This window comes from Durio zibethinus, chromosome 25 (genome assembly GCF_047325235.1).
Source record: "Durio zibethinus cultivar Kanyao isolate XHJ-2024 chromosome 25, ASM4732523v1, whole genome shotgun sequence".
Classification (NCBI taxonomy): Eukaryota; Viridiplantae; Streptophyta; class Magnoliopsida; order Malvales; family Malvaceae; genus Durio; species Durio zibethinus.
This window is the reverse complement of record NC_143186.1, coordinates 19,512,486-19,532,632: the sequence shown is the minus strand read 5'-3', so window position 1 is coordinate 19,532,632 and position 20,147 is coordinate 19,512,486. Positions and strand designations below refer to the sequence as shown.

At 34.5% G+C, this 20,147-nt stretch overlaps 1 protein-coding gene and 1 pseudogene across 1 annotated transcript; one reads left to right on the top strand and one right to left on the bottom strand.

The window, feature by feature from the left end:
* The first annotated feature begins 3,430 nt into the window (after window positions 1–3,430).
* LOC149511769 (desmethyl-deoxy-podophyllotoxin synthase-like) overlaps window positions 3,431–20,147 on the top strand; it is a 33,758-nt pseudogene continuing 17,041 nt past the window's right edge.
* LOC111275604 (desmethyl-deoxy-podophyllotoxin synthase-like) lies at window positions 4,793–6,747 on the bottom strand. Its single transcript, XM_089754629.1, has 2 exons — window positions 5,756–6,747; window positions 4,793–5,645 (listed from the first exon to the last, which is right to left on the bottom strand). The coding sequence occupies exons 1-2, from the start codon at window positions 6,653–6,655 to the stop codon at window positions 5,031–5,033; spliced, it is 1,515 nt and encodes a 504-aa protein (XP_089610755.1). The 5' UTR covers window positions 6,656–6,747; the 3' UTR covers window positions 4,793–5,030.

The following is a 20,147-nucleotide window of genomic DNA, read 5'->3' as shown; positions in this document are numbered from 1 at the left end:
AGGTAAAATGAAGTGTTTCTATTGTGGTAAGGTAAATCATATAAAATGAAACTGTAAAATCTTGAAGCAAGAGCGAAAAGATGAGAAAGGTAAGAGTTCAAATGATGGCAATATTGCAGCAGTGAATTCAGATAGTGATTCAGTTACTTTGATTTGTACACATGGTAATTATAATCATGTTAGTGATCTCGGTATTGAGTGGATAGTTGACACAGGAGTGGCATATCATTGTGTTCCTAAGATAGAGTTGTTTACAACTTATAAAGTAGGAGACTTTGATTGTATCAAGATGAGAAATAAGAGTGTGTCATAGATTATTGGGATTGGTGATATTATTGTACAAATTAGTACAGGCTGCATGTTGACTTTGAGGGATGTCAGACACATTCCAGATATGAGAATAAACTTGCTTGCTATTAATGTCTTTGATAAGGAGGGATATGAAAGTCGACAAAAGAATGGACAGTGAAAGCTTCTCAAAGGATCTATGATAGTTGCAAGTGGAAAACTATACTACACAATGTATAAGACATGGATGCAATTGAACGGTAACCAAGTAAATGCCACTGAAAATGATGTTTCAGCAAACTTGTGGCACAGAAGGCTGGCACACATTAGTGAAAAGGGGTTACAGGTTTGGTAAGACAATCTCTTATTCCCTTGACCAAAGGTATGTCTCTCGATTCATGTGATTATTATTTGTTCGGTAAGCATCATAGAGTTTCTTTTCATAAAAGTTCTCAGAGAAAAGAAAATATATTGGAATTAATTTATTGACATATGTAGTCCCATTGAGGTTGAGTTATTAGGTGGTAACAGATATTTCGTTACTTTTATTGATGATGCTTCACGTAAGACTTGGGTGTATATGTTGAAATACAAAAGTCAGGTATTGCAGTATTTTCAAAAATTTCATGCCATGGTTGAAAGGATGACAGGGTTATCCTTGAAGTGTATTCGAACTGATAATGGTGGGGAATACACATCTAAAAGCTTTAAAGAGTATTGTTCAAAGCATGAGATTAGGCATGAGATGACAGAACCTGAAACACCGCAGCATAATGGTATAGCTGAAAGAATGAATCGTATCATTATGGAAAAAGTTAGATGTATGTTGAGGATGGCAAAATTACCAAAGCCATTCTGGGGTGAAGCAGTTAACATGGCTTGTTATTTACTTAACAGATCACCATCAGTTTCTTTGGGCTTTGACATTCTAAAAAGAGTGTGGACAGGAAAAGATACTTCATACTCTCACTTAAAAATTTTTGGGTGTAAAACATTCATGCATGTACCGAAAGAGCAGAGATCAAAGCTTGACAGTAAAGCCACACAGTGTGTGTTTGTAGGATATGGTGATGAGAAATTTGGTTACAGGATATGAGATCCAGTAAAGAAAAAGATAGTCAGAAGTAGAGATGTGGTCTTTCATGAAAAAGAAACCATAGCAGACCTTGAGAAAAATGAGAAAACTACACGGATTACTGTTAAGTGTGATGTTTCAACATCGAATAGGGATTCCACAAGAAAGAGCCACAGATGGTGAAAATGAGCAAGAAACAGAACTTGAGAATTTGAATGAGCCAGCCACAGTTGGTGATGAGCCAGATGCAATTAGTTTTGAGCAGGGGAAGCAATCCTCTCTACCTGAGAGTGTTGAGCAGGAGGAGCTACCTTTGGCATCAAATAATGTAGAGTCTCAGCCCAAGAGATCTACTAGAGAGCACAAGCCATCTACCAGGTATCCAAGTTCATATTTTATTTTAGTTACCAGTGAAGGGGAGCCATAAAGCTTCCAAGATGTGCAGGCTATTCCGGATAGAGAGCACTGGTTAAAAGTAATGAAAGAAGAGATGAAGTTATTACGAAAGAATGGTACTTATGATCTTATTAAACTTCTAACAGGGAAGATGCCAATAAAGAATAAATAGGTGTTCAAGTTGAAAAAGGATGGTGACAAACTAGTGAGGTACAAAGCTCGATTGGTAGTAAAAAGTTTTTCTCAGAAACCAGGCATCAATTTTGATGAGATTTTTGCTCTAGTTGTAAAGATGAGTTATATTCGAGTGGTACTGAGATTAGCAGCTAGTTTGAATCTTGAGCTTAAGCAACTTGATGTTAAAATTATATTTTTGCATGGTGATTTACAAGAGAACATTTATATGAATCAGCCTGAGGGTTTTGAAGTGAAAAGGAAATAGCACTTAGTTTGCAAATTGAAGAAAAGCTTATATGGCTTGAAACAAGCTCTGCGATAGTGATACAAGAAGTTTGATTCTTTTATGGTGAGTCATAGCTATAAAAGAATAGCAGTGGATTCTTGTGTGTATGTTAATCAATTTCCTAATGGTAACTTCATTATCATATTATTATATGTTGATAATATGTTGATTGTAGAACAAGATGCTAGTATGGTTTGCAGGTTGAAAGAACAATTGTCTAAGTCCTTTGATATGAAAGATTTAGGTCCAACAAAGTAGATTCTTGGTATGGATATTATCTGAGATAAGAGAGCTGGAAAGCTGTGGTTGTCACAGGGAAAGTATGTTGAACGAGTGCTTGGTAGATTCAACATGCAACATGCTAAATCAGTTAGCAGTCCACTTGCCAACCATTTTCATCTAAGTAAAAAATCTTGTCCAGTGTCTAAGGAAGAACAACTAACTATGTCTAGTATTCCTTATTCTTCTGCAGTCAATTTTTTAATGTATCTTATGGTTTGTACAAGGCCTGACATTGCTCATGCAGTGGTGTAGTAAGCAGATTTCTTTTTAATCTAGGAAAGGTTCACTGGGAAGCAGTGAAATGGATTTTTAGATATTTAAGGTGTACCTAAAAAATATGCTTGACTTATGGTGTTTCACAACCAGTTCTAGAAGGGTTTACGAATGCTGACATGGCAGGCGATCTTGATGGTAGGAAATCTACTTCAGGGTATTTGTTCACTTTTGCAAGAGGAGTTGTATCTCGACAATCTAAGTTGTAGAAGTGTGTTGCTTTGTCAACTACAGAGGCTGAGTATATTGCAGCAACCGAAGCATGTAAAGAAATGCTTTGGATGAGACGTTTTCTTCTTGAATTGGGGTTGAATCAGAAAGAGTATGTGGTATTTTATGATAGCCAGAGTGCTTTGAATTTAAGTAAGAATACCATATACCATGCTAGAATAAAGCACATTGATGTTAGATATTATTGGTTACATTCAATGATTGAAGAACAGCAGATGCTATTGAAGAAAGTCCATACTGATAATAATGTAGCAGATATGTTGACTAAGATACTTCACAGAGAAAAGCTTGAGCTTTGCAGTAACTTGAGCTTTGTAGTAACTTGGTCGAAATGAGTTCCCTGGCCAAGGTAAGTTCCAAATAAAATTGCTATGGTGATGAATCTCCTCCTAATGGGGCTGGAGGGGGAGATTGTTAGGAAAATGGGATCCAGCCTCATGTAAGTGGTTTTGGACCGAGTAAAGGCCATGGGCCTTGATCTTTCATTTTACACAGAGCCCTAGCTACTTAATAAAAAAGAGGTGGGGTTATTTTAAGTGTGTGTTGAAAACCAAGTAGAGAAAGAAGAAAAGCCAGAAAAAGCAGAGAGAAAAAAGAGAAGGGAGAGTTGGTTGAACGGAAGTCGATCCGTGGTCCGATTGAGTTGGAACCTTGTCAGGAGGTTTATGATTCAGAGTTCTACATTCTAAACGGTGAAGATCGGGTTTGAAGCTCTCTAGGAACAAATCCAGGGTGTATTTGTTGAGTCACTTATTTGGTGAGATTTCTCCAATTGTTTCTCTAGTTGTTGATTAGCTCTAGTTTTAGCTATAGAAGAACTTTGTATACCTATTATTTGATAGTAAAAATTTTTTTGATGGTCCGTGATTTTTTCCCTCTACACTGGAGGGTTTTCCAAGTAAATCTTGGTGTGCTTTATTTTTTCTGTATTTTTTATTATTGATTGTTATCCATTGCTTCTGTATTGTTGTGATTATTGCTTCAGGCGCAACAAATGTAACTCTCATTTATGACATTAAAATAATGAAAGGTGTTCAACTGATAAGTTCACTGCATTTCTTTCTTTCTTTCTTTCCAAATTCCTCTCCTTTATGCTAATGGAGTTCCACATACACTTACTCCAGGTCCTCCTCGCCTTCCTCCTTGTTTTGTTTATGGCTCTCTAAGGGACTTGGCCAGGAAACATGACCAATTATGCAACTACAACTTGGTGAAGTCTCCACTGTGGTTGTTTCTTCTCCAGAAATTGCTAAAGAGATTATGAAAACACATGACATCATCTTTGCTTATAGTCCTGTTCTTGTTGTTCCAATGATTACCACTTATGGGTATAAAGATATTGCCCTTGAACCATAGGGAAACTATTGGAGACAACTGCGAAAATATTGCATGATGGAGATTCTCAATGCAGCTCGTGTCCATTCATTCCAATCAATAATAGAAGGGGAAGTGTTGAATCTCATCAAAACAATACGTCATAAGGTGGCTGTAGATGGTTGGTGTCAATTTTAAAATTGAAAACTTGACCTTATAAACAACTTAAAATAAACGATATGTCAAATTAATTAGAAATCCATCACTCATGGAGAGATGAAGACGCCATCACACTAGTTAAGTAAATTTTTTTTTTCCCAAATAACGCGTTAAGTAATTTCAAATAACTAGTGACTCTAATTTGTTGTACACTTTTTTTTATTTCTTAAAAAAATAGAAGATAAATTTGGATAATTACAGCTCTTTGCTTGTTTAATTTTAATGATGGTCATCCGCAACAGACATGCAAATTGTAATCAAATATATAATTATTTAACAATCTTTTGGTAACTTTAACTCAAAGATCTTTCATTTGAAAATTGATTATTTATTTGAGAATTGATCTCTGAAACATGCTGTGCCCATCATATATTCATACACCTTATTCGAGATCTGATACAAAACTATTAGGAAGCAATAGCAGCCACAAGAAATGTGATTTGACAATCTTCTCAATGGCTTTACAAATGATCATCTGATATTTTTGCTTCAAACTACTGAGTACCGAATGGGAATCAGGTATAGATTTCTTTTTCTTCTAACAGAAGAACCAAAGGCCTCACTCATGTCGAGATCTTCACGTTTCATCCCATTAGGGAGTTTCCAATCAAAATGGTACAGTAAATGTGCAAGGCAAAGCTCAACAATAGCCATACCGAATGACATCCCAGGACACATCCTCCTTCCAGCACCAAATGGAATAAATTCGAAGTTAGCCCCTTTATAGTCAACTGAACTATTCAGGAATCTCTCTGGATTAAACCTCTCAGCTTCGTTCCAATACTTGGGATCTCTTCCAATTGCCCATGCGTTAACAATAACTTTGGACTTGGCAGGTATCTCATATCCATTGATCTCACATCTCTCCACATTTTCTCTTGGAACTAGCAAAGGCACAGGAGGGTGTAATCTTAGAGTTTCCTTGATAACTAACTTCATGTACTTCAATTCATGAAGGTCTGATTCGTTGACAACCCCTCTTCTATCAAAGACTTGTCTTACCTCTGCTTGCGCCTTTTCCAGCGTTCTAGGATTTTTCATCATTTCTGACATTGCCCATTCTACTGTATTTGAAGCTGTGTCTGTTCCACCAATGAGAATGTCCTGAAAAGTACTCAATTAATGTGAAAAGCATCTTAGTTGAGTGTAAATTCATAGGATTATACACTTACACACACATAAACATGCAAGATATGAGATGTCAAACTACTAACCAGGATAACAGCTTTGACGTTATCATTTGTTAAGGGAAATTCAAGGCCTCCATGATCCTGAAGATTCAAAAGAACATCAACTAGGTCATCTGTTACATCATCACCATTCTTCCGATTTGCTTTGCCAGCTCTATGTTCTTCAACGATGCTTTCAAGAATCTCGTCTGTATCTTTGTGCAGCCTCTCAAGTTTGGCTCTCATCCCACTGACTACATGAAACAATTTGATGGAAGGAAACAGATCGGTGATAGTAAAACCACCTGCCGCTTCCAAAATTTTCCTAGTAAGTGAAATGAATGCTTCATGTTGCTTGCATCTCCCGCCAAAGGCTGTCCTTAAAACGATGCTATATGATAAGTTGGTTAACATCTCACCGAGGTTGATTGCCGATCCTGTATTAGAAGAAATGGACCTAATTAGATTTGATATCTGCTCTTCCCTGACTGATCGGAATGATTGTACACGTTTTGTACTTAACAACTCCAACGTGCAAATTTTTCGAAGCTGCCTCCAATAGCCTCCATAGGGTGCACAAGAAATATCTGTGCAATTATAAAATACGATTCTTGCCACAAGGAGAAAAGGCCTGTTAGCAAAATTGATATCATGTGTTTTCATCACTTCTTTAGCGGCCTCTGGAGAAGAAACTACAATATGTGATAATTCACCAAGTTGTAGATGCATCAGGGAACCATGTTTTTTGGCTAATTGTCCCAAGCGATGATGTGGAAGAGAGAACATTAAAAGGTGCAAATGTCCTATAAAAGGTAGTTTCCATGGTGCAGGGGGTAGGTTTTTGGGAGAGTCCTTGAGTTTAGATTTCTTTAAACTTTTGAATATCATGAGAAAAACAAGGAGGAAGGTTAAGAGGACTTGGAAGGAGGGCAGATGAAGCTCCATAACTACCAAAAAAAAAAAGGGATAAAGTATTGAAGAGAATGAAGCTAAAGCAGATTTTGATGAGTTTTAGTGTGTGATGAGTTACAGCTAACACCCCTTAATGCTGTAAATTTATAGAATTCTTCTTAGCACAAGGCCGAAGATGCGTACAAATTTGCTGGGGTCATCACTTTCGAACATTGTTAAAAAATTATACATTTCAGTCCAATTTGACAGGCGGTTGCGAGTGACCATCATTAAAATTAAATAGTAGAAGAGACTGCATTAAATTGAATTTCTTGGACAAATGAATATGCTTTTTATTCATCCAAAAGGGAGAAGTCTTGTATTAAGAATTAAGCTTTACAAAAGTAAAACATCAAAGAACAAAGAGAATGTAGCAAAACAATCAAACATTCCAACTACTACAAAGAAATCTGTTAACAAAATTACCAACCAGGCGTTGGATTCCATGGAGCCTGCTTTTCCATCCAAACTTCATAGATGAAGGGATTCCAAACAATTTTAAGAGTCATAGTCAAAAGGGATTCATCTTTTTAAGTTACTTTTGATCCAAAAAAATTCATAATGCCAATTAGTCACTAGCTAGCCTTTGAATTCTAAAAAGATGTAGCACCCGTGGTCAAATTTGTTTAATTAACACACCTGTGAAAAGTAAGTGATCTTTAGACTTAATTTCTTACTTACAAAACAAGCAATTGGAACTAGTTTGAACACCTCAATTACAAAGTCTTTGTTTAGCAGATAATTTCTTTAAATGACACTGATTATTTATTAAGAGTTGTATCTTTTGAAAGATACCTATTTAAATCAAAACTAAATAAGCAAATAAAACCTTAATTGTAACAGCAAATGTTTGTAAAATTGAAAATTAAGGAAAGGCACCATTGCCACTTCCCTGTTTATTACGTCTTCAAATTGATTCTGACGATTTTCTGGATATCAATAATGGAAATGATTGAGACTTGTTTGTGTGTGTGTGTGTATACATATATATTTTACAATCTCAACAATTTAAAAAGAATTTCTGTGAAAACTTTTCTACTTCATTGTGGAAAAATGTGTTTGGTTTTGAATTTTGACTCGTCAAAGTTTATCAAAACAAAATCTCATTTTAGACTTGAAGGAACTTTCACAATTCTTGCGTAAGAAAAATTGTTACTACCTACTAACAAAAGTGGTAAATAGGCTATGGAGGCGGCTGCTTATTTGAGTAATTGTTGTCGGCTTTCAAGTTTCAACTCAAAAGGGTTAATCCAATTGGTAGAGCAGAATTTATTTTGTTAATCAAACTTTGATTCTTGTAAAGAACATTTTCTGTCGTGATCATTAAAATTGTATTACAACAAAAAGATTAGATTTAAACAAAATCTAAAGATACGGGGTCGAATTATTAAAGCAAAAATTGTTGGTGGCTCTGGTCAATTGTGGTCTCTAATTTCAGCACACTGTGTACAGAAAGAAGAGAATTGAAAAGGATAGGTGTGGCGCCATGAAGAAAATACAGAGGAGCTTTGGTCAGAATATTTATTTTTGCCATCTTGAATTCCTTGCTCAAGCTTAGTAGAATTTCTCCAAATAGCTGCTTTGCTCAGAGATTAATCTGTCCCGGATTAAGTTTTCTGTCCAGCATAATTCGGATTTGATTTTGGACATAATTTTTTAAGTTTGCATCTAGTTGAGGCCATTATTTAATTAATAAAAATATTTTTATTTGAAATTAATTTTTTTTTAAAAAAAAAATTAAACCTTTTAAATCCGACGGATTGAGTTAGACCATGTTTGAATAGGAACTTTAAAAATATCAATTGAACTTAATTTAACTTGGCACATGAATATCTCTTATCATATTTTTATTAAATCTTTCTAGAGAAAGATTTTGAATAAATCTCCTTGTGTCAGATTTTGAAATTACTAAACTAGTTATTTGAAAAAAAAAAAAAATTGCTTAACTAGTGTGATAGCATTTTCCTCTCTCCAAGAGTGATAGATTTCTAATTAATTTGCCATTATCTTTTATTTCAAGTTGTTTTCAAGGTCAAGTTTTTAATTTTAAAATTGACACCAACCATTTGCCACCTTATGACTTTTTCTGATTCTGATATCTGACATAAGCACTGATCTAAGCCACCAAGTCTTGGTCTTCATTCAGAAATAGAATAGGGATCAACTCCTGAATTGGCAGACAATCTAAAAAATTGTTTAAAATATATTTGTCTCTCTCTTTTGCCATAGCAACCAAGCTGCTTGAAGATTTTTCGATTGCAAGATATTATTATTATTATTCTTCACCTGATAGTAGGCAACAACTCAGGATTTTAATTAAGGTACCAAGAACCTGTTACAATTTTAAAAACCAGTAAGAACTACATCAGCAGAAATAAAACCAACTTCCTTGATTCTATTGACAATAGTTGAATTAGTGTTAGCTCTGCAGCCATCAAGTCTGATACTTGTCTCCATCCAGGGAAAATTAAGATAGGCAAGCCATGAACTCCATACTAAGCTTTAATATTACATGCGAATTAATTAATAGACATAAACTTCTTCATATGACACAAGCGCTGTAAATTCACCACCAATTCCTGATGTTCATGAAGAACCATAACATGAATGATTTGAATTGACAGCTAATGTTTAATTGTTCAAAATAAGCCATTGGATAAGTAGCTATTGTTATCAATTTCTTTCTTTTGGTAACTTTAATTCAAAGACGTTTCATTTGAAAACAAAATAATTGTTTATTTGAAAATTGATTATTTATTTGAGAATTGATCTCTAAAACATGCGGCACCTACCATGCATTCATGCTTCTTATTTGTGTTCTGATACAAAACTATTAGGAAGCAATAGCTGCCATGAGAAATGTGATTTGACAATCTTCTCAATGGCTTTACGAGATGATCATCTGATATTTTTGCTTCAAAGAACTGAGTACCGAATGGGAATCAGGTACATATCTCTTTTTCTTCTAGCAGTAGAACCAAAGGCCTCACTCATGTCTAGATCTTCACGTTTCACCCCATTAGGGAGTTTCCAATCAAAATGGTACAGTAAATGTGCAAGGGAAAGCTCAACAATAGCCATACCAAATGACATGCCAGGACACATCCTCGATAAGTTCACTGCATTTCTTTCCAAGTTCCTCACCAAATTACCTCTTGCCAAATTCCTCCCCTTTATGCTAATGGAGTTTCACATACCCTTATTCCAGGTCCTCCTCGCCTTCCTCCTTGTTTTGTTTATGGCTCCCTAGGGATTTGGCCAGGAAACATGGACCAATTACGCATCTACAACTTGGTGAAGACTCCACTTTGGTTGTTTCTATTGGAAAATCAACATACACATGCAGCACTCACGAATAAAATAGCAAGCTCAAATCAAGAATAAAACATACAAATATATTTGTTTCAGCCCAACTCAAATGGCCTACTCCAAACCTAATCCACTATCAAATAAATTTTTACAACTGAAAGACTTTTAGAATGAGAAAAGCCACCAACTAATTACTCAAAACTTAACCTAAAACCTGATTATACCCTTTTAATAGCCTACTCATTTAGCTATTCTCTTGGTGTCTAACTATCTGAGACAATCAAAACCAAAACATCTTATTTATAAGAGTGAAACCCTTTAAACCTTTACTAAACTTTCAATATGGGATACAAGACAAACTCAAAACTTTTATAACTTTCGATGTGAGATTCTAAGATTCAAGGCAAATCTAAACAAATCCTCATTTGACTTGAATCTCTAAACACTTCAATAATATCTAAAAAGCTGACATGCTTGCCTTTCTTTTTTTCTATCATCACAGGAATCCTAACAATTGAGCCTCCTTCAAACATATACAAATGATTTTTGACCCTATTCCCTTGTAGGATCACACTTTTGTATACTTTCAATGAATCATTACTACCATAGTATGTGTACCCCCAATAAGCTAACTCACTTAAAGTAATTAAATTGTAGCTACAACTCAGTACATACCTTCATGACGAAGCGTCCTAACAATACCATTTTAAGATTTAAGGCAAACACTCCCAATGCCTTGAATTTGCACCTTTTCGTTGTTGACAACCAGAATATCCCCATACTTTTCATTCTCTTTCAACTCTACAAACTAACTCTTATCATTGCAGACATGGATTATAGTAGCTGAATCTAAAACCCAACTTTTATCACCTTTCAAAATCTGAGTCTCATCCACACAAGTCATCAAAACAACATCATCATCATTAGACATGACAATAGCAGTATCACTTTTCCCTTCATTCTATCTCTTTTTATCATTTGCCCTTTTGAAAGCAGCCATATCCCTTTGCAGCTTTTTGCAATGCACTTAGATAATTCCCTTTTGACCATAATAATAACATTCTATGTCACTGTAATCTCTATCTCTTGATTTGGATCTCTCTCTTGATTCATCAATCCTCTCTCGATCAAAACCTTCTACAGTTAATGTACTCCTTCCAGGTGATGAGTTTTGTATTTTCATAAACTTTTTGATCTCACGCAATAGGGCAGTCATATCATCCAACTTCAAAGTAGACTTACCTACCAACAAAGTTTGAACTAAAGGTCTATCAGAATTGGGCAAAAATAACAAAATTAAAGTCTTCTTTTCATCTTCTAACTCATCAACAGAAATCATCACCAATTAAGAAACCAACATATTAAACTCATTTAGGTGTGTCATAACGTCTAGATCCGGGGATCCATCACTAGACATTAGCTTTAGAAGTCGCCACCAAACTTTTTTTATCTAGGTGCGATTGGCCACCTAAAGAATCTATCTTTTTAAGGAACACCTAAGCCTAAGGGTCCCTAAAAGAATAGGTTCAAATCTACTAACCAGAACAGGGTTCGAGAGTACGGTTACGTGTGAGAAAGGTTATAACACCCTCACAACGCCCATCAAAAGATGGTACTAACTTAATTTTGTGTTATCCAATAAGCCTTAAAAATTTACCAAGTAATTAATTATTGAAAATTATTTTCTATTGACTCTAATACTTTTAGCAAAAAATTAAAAAAATTCTCTCACCTCAAGAGTATGCAAGGAGACTACTGTTTCACTTACAGAGATTTTATCGTCGGATTATTTAACATTAAAAAAAACTCAAGACACAAAAAAGGAAAAGAAATAAAATAAAATGATTCAACTTTAGATATAAATCCTTTTCTCTTCAAAAACTCATTGCTTTGGTACAAGAAAAATTGATACTTTCAATTTTTTCCTAAAATATTTTTTTGAAACTTTAATTTCGAGAAAAATTGATACTTTCAACTTTTCCTCAAAAAAATTTTTTTTTTGGAATTTTAATTAAAAAAAATCAAAAAATAAAATAAAAATAAAAATAAAGATAAAAATAAAAATAAAATAAGAAATACTAAATAATAATAATAATAATAATAATAATTAAAGAAATAAAAAAAACCTTTGGAACAGCTCGGCTCGACTGGGAAACGGCTCGACTCAAGATAGAAAAGGCAGCTCGAAGACACTGCTCGGGGACGTCGGCTCGGCTCGGCTCTAGGAGAAGCTTAGTACTCGGGTTGTTAGATCGGGTCGCAATTGGATCGAGTCAGATCTTGACAAAACGTGCGGATCCTGTGGGTTTACTAACGCCAAAACGATGTCGTTTTACGGCACTATAAAAGGCTCCAACCTCTATTTTTCTACAGACTGCTTTTTTCTCTCTCTCTCTCTCTTCTCCCTATTTGTTTCCTCTTTCTCTCTAAAGAAACCAAGAACTCCAGTTGAATCTCGTCAGATTCTAAAAAATATTATCGAAATCTAGGTTTTTCGTCGGAAGTTTGTCGAAAAGTTGATCGATTCTTTAAAATAGTACGTCGAAAATTGGGTAGCTAGCTAGCAAATTCAATCGGTGCCAAAAAAGTCACTGAAAAATTTAAATTTCATCGAAATCTGGAAATTTTCTAAAAATTTCCAAAAAAAATTCACCTAAAATTCTTTAAAATTTTTAAAAAAGCTCTTAGAATTGCTTCTGACCTTTCTGAACACCCATTTTTCTTTTTTTTTTTTGCTCTCTTTTTTTTTGTTAAAATTTTGATCAAAGCTCTTCTAAGTAGAGGCTCAACGACTTTGAGAAACATAAACAAAGCTCATCTAATCAGAGGCATCACAACTTTGAAAAATAAATTGCTCCTCTAATCAGAGGCTCAATGACTTTTGAAAAGTAAATGGCTCCTCTAATCAGAGGCTCAAACACTTTTGAAAAGTAAATGGCTCTTCTAAACAGAGGCATCATAACTTTGGACAGTAAATTGCTTATTGACGATCATGTCCAAAGGAGTTAAAAATCGTGTTTGAAGGAATTTCAAGAGATTATGCTCAAAGGTCTTACAAATCAATCCTGATAACGAGAGATATCATATTTCAAGGATTAGAAACTTACCTGACAAGCTTTTTCTCAAATTTAAAAATATCTTCACATCTGTCTTCTCTATATGAGATTTTGAAATACCCCTGCTTCTTGAATTTATGCATTATATTTTCTTGAATGTAGTATATGTTATGCAATGCGTGTGACATTCAATGCATGCTATGCAAATGTTGGCTAATTAATTCCTATTCAATTGTGGTACTCAAGTTTCTCAAGCTCTTTTCTTAGGCATCAAACCCTTTGTTCTTCAAAGACTAAGTCAACGTAACTTTTAATCATCTCTTTCATTTAATTCTAGTATCCTTTCTGCAGGTAATCTCTTTCCAAATTCAATGTCCTTATCAGGAATTGAACATCTCAAATTTGCCTTTATCATTCTTAACCTTTCTAATGTAATATAAAAATCTTTCATGCCATTATTCATTTATCAATCATTATTTCAAACTCAAAAAGTAAGAATGCATTTGCACATTTCTTCCATTGTAAGGTATTAAGAAGAAGAATAAGAATGGTTGAGAAACAGTCAACAGAAGAGGCACACAAATAGTGAAATAGAATGTCTTTTATTAGCAAAATGTTGGCAAACTTTGGCCAAGAAAGAATTACAAGGATAAGTATTGGGAGACAATGCCCAAAAATGAACAATTTGACAATTATGATAACACATCTCAAGGTTTTTTTGAAAACCCAACCATATGATGCATTCAACAACTTAAAGCTCCTCTGAATTTGCTAGTCTCCATGCCAATGGATTTTTAAATTTGATGTTGTATTCTCCTTATTTAAGCTACCTTTTTGGGTTATCAACTTAGATAAACCTTTTATGACTCAAATCGCCCTTTTAGGGTTTTTGCCTTGAGTCCTCATTTTTCATTCATTTTTTCTTTTCATTTTCTTTTTTTTCATTTTTTTCCATTTTTCATTTCATTTTTTTCATTTTTTTTCAAGCATAGTATTTCTTCACAGCATTAAAATTTATAAGATGGGATAAATTATTTTCGTCCATCTCAGTCAGTATCAATGCTTCACCTGAGAAAGCTTGCTTCACCATATACGACCCTTTTCAATTAGAAGTTCATTTTCCTCTATTATCGTGCTGGGTTGAAAGGATTCTTTTCAAGACCAACTCTCTTTCTCGAAAGTAACGGGGTCAAACTTTTTTATCATGAGCCCTCATCATTCTTCTTTGATATAGCTAACCATGGTACAATGCAGTCAATCTCTTTTCTTCTATGAAATTTAACTGTTCATAACATTCTCGAATCCATTTAGCTTCTTTCAATTCAACTTCTTTTAAAACCCTTAAGGATGAGATCTCCACTTTCACTAGTAGTACAGCTTCTATCCCATAAACCAAAAAAAATGAGGTTGCCCTAGTAGAAGTGCGCACTAATGTTCGATATGCATGCAGTGCAAATGATAACTTTTCATGTCAATCTTTATAAGTCTCAGTCATCTTCTCAAGAATTCTTTTGATATTCTTGTTAGCTACTTCAACTGCTCCATTCATTTTCGGATGGTAAGATATCGAGTTATGATGCTTGATCTTGTATTGAGCACATATTTCTTACATCATCTTACTATTTAGTTCTTGGTATTATCTGAAATAATTCTTTTCGAAAGTTCATATCTACAGATAATCTCTCTCTTTATGAACTTACAAATCACAGATCGTGTTACATTTGCATATGATGTTACCTTCACCCATTTTGTAAAGTAATCTATCATCATAAAAATAAACTTATGCCCATTAGAAGCCTTTGGGTGATAGGACCAATGACATCTATGCCCCACATTGAAAATGACCAAAGTGGTGCCAAAACATGTAAAGCAGATAGTGGAGCATGGATCTTATCAGTATATATTAGGCATTTATGAGCATAGTCAATGTAATCACTTTTTATTGTCAACCAGTAATATTCTATTCTCATGATCTGCCTCACTATCATATGTCCACTGACATGTGCCTCACATATTCCATCATGCATCTCTTCAATGATTTTTCTTACTTCAGCCTTACTTACACATCTTAATAATACTTGATCACGATTTTTTTGTATAAAACATCTCCATCCAAGAAAAAGCTCATAGCTAATCTTCGGATGACCTTTTTATCATTTTTTGTTGCTTGAATGGGTATTGTTGATCTTTAATATACTGTAAGATATCATATACTAGGGTTTTCCATCCTCTTCTTCTTCTACATTGGAGCAATGAGCTAACATATCCTTAACATCTAGCTTGATGGGCTGAATGTCAGTATTGTCATTAATTCAAATAATTACAGCCAGAGTAGCCAAAACATCAACAATCATATTCTCTTCTCGAGGTAAATGGTCAAACTAGATATCTTCGAATTGCATTATCAACTCTAAAATATACTATGATATGAAACGAGTTTTGAATCTTTCATCTTCCATTCTCCTTTCAACTGATATATAACTAGAGTTAAGTTTTCAAACACTTTTAATGCTTTCACTCTTTTATCTATAGCAGTTTGTAAACCCATGACAAATGCCTCATATTTAGTGATATTATTTGTGCAATTAAAATTTAACCTCGCTGTTACAGGATAGTATTGTTCTTCTAGGGAAATTAAAATCACCCTAATTTCATGTCTCAAGGCATTAGTAGCTCCATCAAAATATATTCTCTAACACTTTTCTTCATGTTTCCCCTTTTTCAGTTGAGAAATAGTCATTAGATGTTCATCAAGAAATTCTAATCTCATTGGTTCATATTCTTCAGTAGCATGATCTGTAAGGAAACCCGCTATAGCACCATTTTTTATTACTTTTTGGCTTACATATATAATATCATATTTTGAGAGCATTACTTACCATCTAGCAATTCTTTCAGACAAAGAAAGCTTCTCGAAGATGTATTTAATTGGATCCAATTTTGCTATGAGCCATGTGGTATAATAGAGCATATACTATTTGAGTCTTTTAGCAGTTCATGCAAATGCACAACACATTCTCTCTAATGAAGAATACTTGGATTCATATTCTGTGAACTTTTTATTCAAATAGTAAATAGCTCTCTTCTTTTGGCTAAACTCATCTTATTACCCAGCACACATTCCATTGAATTCTCACACATTGTCAAGTATAGAATTAAAGATTTTCCTAGAACAGGTGGCACCAATACTAGAGGATTTGATAAGTATTACTTAATTTTATCAAAAGCCACTTGACATTTCTCATTTCATTCTCCAGGATTATTCTTATGGAGAAGCTTAAATATGGGATCACATTTGTAAGTAAGCTGAGAAATGAACCGAGAAATGTAATTTAATCTTTTCAGAAAACCTCGAACTTTTTTTGGTGTACTAGGAGGTGACAAATTTTGAATGGCTCGTATCTTGTCTGGATCGACTTCAATCTCTCTTTCACTGACCACAAAGCCTAGTAACTTCTCTAACTTTACCTCAAAGGTGCACTTGGCTGGGTTTAACTTGAGCTGAAACCTTCTCAATCTTTCAAATAACTTTTTAAGGCTGGTGACATGATCTTCATTCTCACAAGATTTTGCAATCATATCGTCTACATATATCTCAATCTCTTTGTGCATCATATCATGTAAGAATGTTACCATGGCCCTTTGATATGTTACCTCAGTATTTTTTAACCCAAAAGGTATGACTTTATAATAAAAAGTTTCTCACATGGTCACGAAAGTAGTCTTTTCCATATCATCTGCAGTTATTTTTATCTGATTATATCCTAAAAACCCACCCATGAAGGAAAACATTGAATGTTTAGCTGTGTTATCTACTAGTGTATCGATATGAGGTAAAGAAAAGTTATCCTTTGGACTAGCCTTATTTAAATCACGATAGTCTACACACATTTGTACATTTCCATCTTTTTTAGGAACTAATACTATATTGGCTACCCACTCTAGATATTTAGCCACTTGTAAGAAGCCTGCATCAAATTATTTCTTCATCTCTTCTTTGATTTTTAGTAACATTTCAAGCTTCATTCACCTCAGTTTCTGCTGGACTAGCTTACATTCTGGCTTTAGGAGTAATCTGTGCTCTACTATCTCCGTGCTCAGCCCTGACATATCTTGGTAAGATCAAGCAAACATATCTATGAATTCTCGAAGTAAATATACAAAACATTGCCTATCTCTTGATGAAAGTGAAGTGCCAATTTTGACATATTTCTTATTCTCTTCATCTCCCAGATTCACTAAGTCAACTATCTCCTGATGAGACTCAATTGGCTTATTTTCTTGTTCAATTAATCTCATTAGGTCCGGAGGCATAACATATTCCTCAGAATTCTTTTCATTAATAAGTTCATCGGTGTTAATTGAATTCTTAAAACTAACATCTTGACTGTTATCATAATTATCTTTATGTTCGTTTAAGGACCTAAAATTGAATGAAATGGGATATGTTGGCAAGATGTGTTTGAAAAAATAGGAACAATAAAGACACAAGAAGAAATGAATGAAAATGTATCCTTTCTAATCTTTATTAGAATAATAAAAGATAAATGGCCCAAACAAGAAAGATCATCCCAATGCTTTGGGCAATAACTATTGGGATGTACAATTATATTGAATTAGTTTCAAAAGTCAAAGGTATTTCAATGGCACTCCAATTGTTCAGCTCATAATATAGCGGAAAAAGGCAGACCCACCCTTCTTGATTAAGTTTTACTTCATCTTCAATAGCATGGATGGTTAACTAGGTAAAAGTTTTTTTCATACTTTTTTCTGTATTTGGGTACATGAATCCTCCAAGTCTAAAAGTCTCGTACAGGTGTAGGATAATCATTAGTCTTACTGTTTTACCTGTTGGTCTTCTCTTGATTTCTCATTCTGCTACTTCATAGCCTAGGCCTAGCCTTTCACTATTATCCACCACCATTGGGGGTTCTTTTATTCCCTGTAAATTCTTACCCAGTCTTACTCCTAGATACCAGCCCTTATTGATAACTTGGCTTATCACTATCTTTGAAAAAGGTTGATTTCTAAATCTTTCACCCACAGAGTTGACTAGTTCAAAAGATCGATAGGAACACTCCTCCACTTCTTCAAGGCATTCAAAGGTTGGGTCACTAACATGTCTTTCTTTCCAAACACTACCACTAACTGGCCTTCCATATTGAACTTAATTTTTTGATAAAGAGTAGAAGGAACAGCCCCTGCCATGTGAATCTATGGCCTTCTTAATAAATAACTATAAGACGGAGAGATATCTATTACTTAAAATTTCACATTAAAAGTGCATGGCCTAATTTGTAAGGGCATCTCGATATCTCTTAGGATTTTCTTTCTGATCCTATCAAAAGCTTGCACTATCATTTGACTATCTTTCACATGAAAATAGTCAATAGGTAGCCTTACCAAAGTTGACATAGGCATGATATTAATAATAGAGCCATTATCAATAAGAATTTTAGCCATGATATGGCTCTTGTATTTGACTGTGATATGCAGAGCCTTGGTACTTTCTCTTTCCTGTAGGGAAATCTCATCATCACTGAATGAAATATAATTTGGCATGATTAAATTTTTAGCTAAATAGTTCACATATTCAACAAATACATTATGTGCCACATATACTTAGTTCAATACTTTCAGCAAGGTATTTCAATTTGGTTTCGAATTCAATAGCAGTGATAATAATGAGATTCGTGCTGACATTTTGTTCAACTATTCAACAACTGAATATTCACTATGTTTTACTAACTTTAAAAATTCACAAGCCTCTTTTTCTGACACCTACTTCGGATGATCTTTCTTAGGTTCTACTTTAGGGTTATTTCCTCCTTCTCTTACCTTAGCTTTCTTTAATATTTCTGGAATGTAGCATATTCCACTTTAGGTAATGCCTCTTACACTAGTTATATTGGAGGCGTCAACTTTGAGACATTTTCTTCTTGCCCCTGAACTACTATATCACAGCCATATTTCTAGGGTACAGCTTTATCATCCTTATATAAGAATGGAGTTGGAACTTTAAAAGTTACCTGTCTGAGAATGAGTTTATCTAGGACTGACTTTGGCTTATTCCCATAATGAATCGTCACCAACTTTGAAAACAGCTTTGCAGGCTTATCTGTCATGGATACTTCAACACTTTTTAAAACTTTTTCATCTTCATAAACTTTCAACTGGTATAAATCTAAGAGCTTTTGCACCTCTTGGTGAAACTGCTCATAAGTTTTGATAGGGCGACCATCAACCCCATTATGCTATTTACAACTAGTGCCAGCTATATAGACTCCATGATAGTTGTACAGACTCACTAGTTGTTTCATGTCAGCTTTTCATAAAATATCAAATAACTGACTAAGAGATGTCTTAATATCTGTCACTTTCCTTTTCAGATAGCACTCATGTTCATTACTCAGGGCATTCACATTATGATTAGGTAAAGGATTACAGCTAACATTTGGTGCAGTTACCCCTCCTGTGTCAAAACTAATCATTCTATCCTTGATCAGTCATTGCACTTTGTGTTTCAAGGCAGTACAATTTTTAATAGAGTGATCAGTGATCTCATAATGATAGTCACAATGGGCTGTGAGATCATACCACTTAGGGTAAGGTGGTTTGAATGGCTCTAATTTACTAAGAGCAATCAGATGACTGTTGTAAAGCTCACGATATAACTCTATATAGGTCATAAGAATTGGGTCAAATACAGACTTTTCATGAGTGGTTCGTTGCTCTCAAGAACCTTTCATTGGGTTGGCTGGACAGGTCTGAGGTCTTGAGGTAGGTTGAGTGTTAGGACTGTATGTGACATTTTGAGGTTTGAAGGAAGGTTGGTATGTTTAGGGGTAGAATGGCTGTGGGATGGGTTGGTATGGATAAGGAGAGGTGTTATTCACATCAAGATAATATGGGGGGTATCCTTATGATGGGTAATGTTGATAACCCTTAAATTGTTGCCTATCAAAGCTCACAGCTTGAGCTTCAGTCTCTTTCTTCTTTAGGGCCTTTTTAGTGGATGCTTCACCTTCTTCTAGCTTACCATTCTTGATGGCGCTTTTAATAATTTCTCTCGAAATTATCATATCAGTAAAATTTTTAGTTGTATTTCCTATCATTTTTTC